Raw genomic sequence first — 3,136 nt, 5'->3', positions numbered from 1 at the left:
ATAGTTAAAATCAATTTACACCATAATCACAGTATCCAATTAACAGTGGCCATAATTATAATGGTCCTGAAATGATAACATTCTTTATCGGGTAAGTTTTGACTCGCACGAAAACATGTGTGTACAAATTTTTAGTTAGCAAAGTATTTCCTTTAACAAAAAAAAATTAAAGTATTTCTTTGATTCTTGTAAATAACTTATTTTCAGTTATCCCAAAATTTCGTCGTTTTAAATTAATAAAAAGTATTTCTGTAATTTTATTTATTTTTTTTCAAATAAATTTTACTTAAACACCCGTCATTAATTTTCCTAACTTACGGAAACACCTTCATTAATTCAAAACGACGTAATTTTGGAATCACTTATATCCGGTGACTGAAGAAATTCTTTATCCTTACTTTAATTGTTTAATTGCGGTAGTTGGAATCAATTTACCTTAAAAAAAATTAGAAATGATATTGTAACAACCAATTAGGGTTACTATCAATGTTACAACCAATCAATTTCACCATTAGATCGATTATATTGATCCAACAGTTATATTTATTTCCATCTTTGTATGATTATGATTTATCACATTTAATGATAACCGTTGAATCAATGTAATCGATTTAATGATAAAATTAATTAGTAATAACATTGACTTTGCAAGCTTGCCCCTAATCAATTGGCAATTGCAGCATCCAAGAGTTAATAGTTAAAAAGGGTTAAAAAAAGAAAAGAAAAGAAAAGGCATCTGCTGCGTATTTTCCTTCACAAATTTGCCTTCACCAAGTAATAAAAGCAAGTGGGGCCTTTGTTTTCGGACTATATCTATATTGACAATCCAACATAATCAAATGATTGAAACCATAAAGCAAAGCTTATTTATCTACTTTTTGTTTCTTTTTGGAGATTTAATCAATTAAGTTGAAGATTTAATCGATTAAATCTTCAAGTCAACCATTTTTGTTAGTTTTGACCATTTAATCGATTAAATATTCAACTTAATCGATTAAAGAGGGACAGATTAATAGATAATTTTGAATGAGGGGCAAAATGGTTATTAATTAATTAATTAAGGGTAAAAGGGTCAAAAAGCCTAATTTTTCTGATAGGGTACACAGTTTTAATATGTATATATAATCATTTAAATTTTTTAAATATTTTATGCAAACAGGACTGCAGTGATATCACGATTTAAACGAAGTAATATTTTTTATAATGCTTATTATGTCTGAAATATATATATATATAAGTTTTTTTTTTTATAACAGAAATATATTTTTTTAAGTTTTAAGAAGGATCTCTAAGGATTTAGGGAAAAGATTACGTATCATTCATCAACATATAGGGTTTTCACAAGCTTGTGCTGATAAACCACACAAGGAAAATATATATTATAAAATAGCAAGTTGGTCTTAAATAACCAAACTTACCAAATGTTCAACCAAAGATAAATCAACAGCAATATACCCCAGAGTAATTGGAGTAAATAGAGAACCACAAACTTATACTTACGAAACAGTACCAACTATAACAAATTAAGAGACCATCACCAAGACTACACTCCATATACTGGAGTGAACAACAAGAAGAAGAAGATAACAATGTCTAGGAAAGAAAAGTTGAAAATTCCAGCAGTTTAGAACATCCACTTTTCTTCACAGCAACAAGGCTTCACATATACTGAGCATGAACTCGAACCCTGTTGCGCAGCCACCAATCCTTGGCTGCATCTGCATCAAAAATTTCCCGGCTGCAGACAGAGTTAACAAAGAGTCAAATCAAAACCCACTAATCGTCTAAATAAATTTTTAAATGAAATTTGGCAACATGTTACATGCAATCTAGGATTTTACCATTTCCTAATTTCACCAAAGAACATGCTCCTACGATCATCTAATTGTGAAGGAAAAAACAATAAGGAACATGTTTTTGATATGCATTTTATATTGCCTGCATTTTATATCCATTTCATTGTCAGTAGGGTTGTTAGCCCTTGATATCCCACCATGGAAATACCCCATATTCCCAGCGGGTGCATGGAAATTCCCCGAAGTCGAATCCATGTTCAGCATTGAAGCCATTGGGATATCTTGTTCAGATTCTCCCGAGTTCTGTTCAAAGGCAATAGTAATGTACATGAATGAATCTAGAGAATCCAATAGAGAGCTCTTATTGATGTCAACCTCTTCTCACGATATAGTGATAAACATGAATTGAAGTATCATGAAAAATAACATGGTCGATGAAATAGAGTCTTAACTCTTAACAACATCATATGTGTGTAAAAGTTGTAGATTACCTCATCATCATCCGACCTTGCAGGAGTGTTGAAAACATGTTGATTTAAATTCTGGATATTCTGAAGCTCCCTGATCCTGTCGTAATTCTCAGCCCACAACCTCTGGGCTCGCGGCTTTTAAACATGTCTCGGCTTCAAATTTAAATGCCAAGTACTATAAGTCTTTTTTTTTTGAATAACAAGTATTGTAAGTCTTTATTACTACATGATAATTAATTTTTTTTTCAACAACTAAAATTGTCATATATATATATATATTTGAAGGTCTCTAAGGTACTACATATATTTTCAAAACTTGGGACATATTATACATACCAGAAGCGAATCCTTTTGAGATCATTGCCCCCAGTAGGAATAGACACAACGGTGATGTGAGCATCTGGCTCCATCTTTGCTATCCACTTGTTGGATCCAGTCATGTCCACCATCACTACACTACCAGCTGGTGGTTGAGGTTGACGCCCTCCAGGGGTGGTGTTACCAATTGGGGATTGATTGGGGTTTCTGTAGTCCAAAGCAGGGGTTGAACTTGCGCTTCCACCACCAATGTAGCCGTATGTAACCTCTTCAGAAACGGTGTCATACTTGATGCTCTTGGGGTTGCCATCTTTGATTTTCTTCCCTGAAAGCTTCAGCACCAGATCCTTAATCTGCATATGCAGAATAAAAATTCAAATTAGCATCAATGCATTTAAAAGTCTTAATCATGTACCATACAATTAATACATACCATGGAGTCTTACGGTTTCAGGCTTAGGTCATTTTTAAAGCATCATACAATACCTTTACAGCTGGGCTAGTGGAGAATGTACTTGGTAGAGAATACATGCAAGTGGATGACAACAACAT

General features: G+C 32.8%; 1 protein-coding gene across 1 annotated transcript; it reads right to left on the bottom strand.

Annotated features, from left to right (window-relative positions):
* Window positions 1–1,659: 1,659 nt before the first annotated feature.
* On the bottom strand, window positions 1,660–3,136 carry LOC133303523 (protein BREVIS RADIX-like). Its single transcript, XM_061503440.1, has 5 exons — window positions 3,071–3,136; window positions 2,603–2,937; window positions 2,288–2,363; window positions 1,939–2,099; window positions 1,660–1,738 (listed from the first exon to the last, which is right to left on the bottom strand). The coding sequence occupies exons 1-5, from the start codon at window positions 3,134–3,136 to the stop codon at window positions 1,660–1,662; spliced, it is 717 nt and encodes a 238-aa protein (XP_061359424.1).

Source organism: Gastrolobium bilobum, unplaced genomic scaffold (assembly GCF_033153095.1).
Source record: "Gastrolobium bilobum isolate Gb01-03AN ecotype WA unplaced genomic scaffold, APGP_CSIRO_Gbil_v1 utg64567, whole genome shotgun sequence".
NCBI lineage: Eukaryota > Viridiplantae > Streptophyta > Magnoliopsida > Fabales > Fabaceae > Gastrolobium > Gastrolobium bilobum.
The sequence above is the reverse complement of the archived record's forward strand: the minus strand, read 5'-3'. Positions and strand labels throughout refer to the sequence as shown.

Excerpts from the sequence above, each read along its gene's own strand:
- LOC133303523 (XM_061503440.1), bottom strand. The coding sequence starts at position 3,136 with ATGTTGTTGTCATCCACTTGCATGTATTCTCTACCAAGTACATTCTCC. Across the intron at positions 2,100-2,287 it reads CAAGGTCGGATGATGATGAG|AACTCGGGAGAATCTGAACA; the intron begins GTAATCTACAAC and ends GCCTTTGAACAG. Across the intron at positions 1,739-1,938 it reads GAAATGGATATAAAATGCAG|CCGGGAAATTTTTGATGCAG; the intron begins GCAATATAAAAT and ends CTCTGTCTGCAG.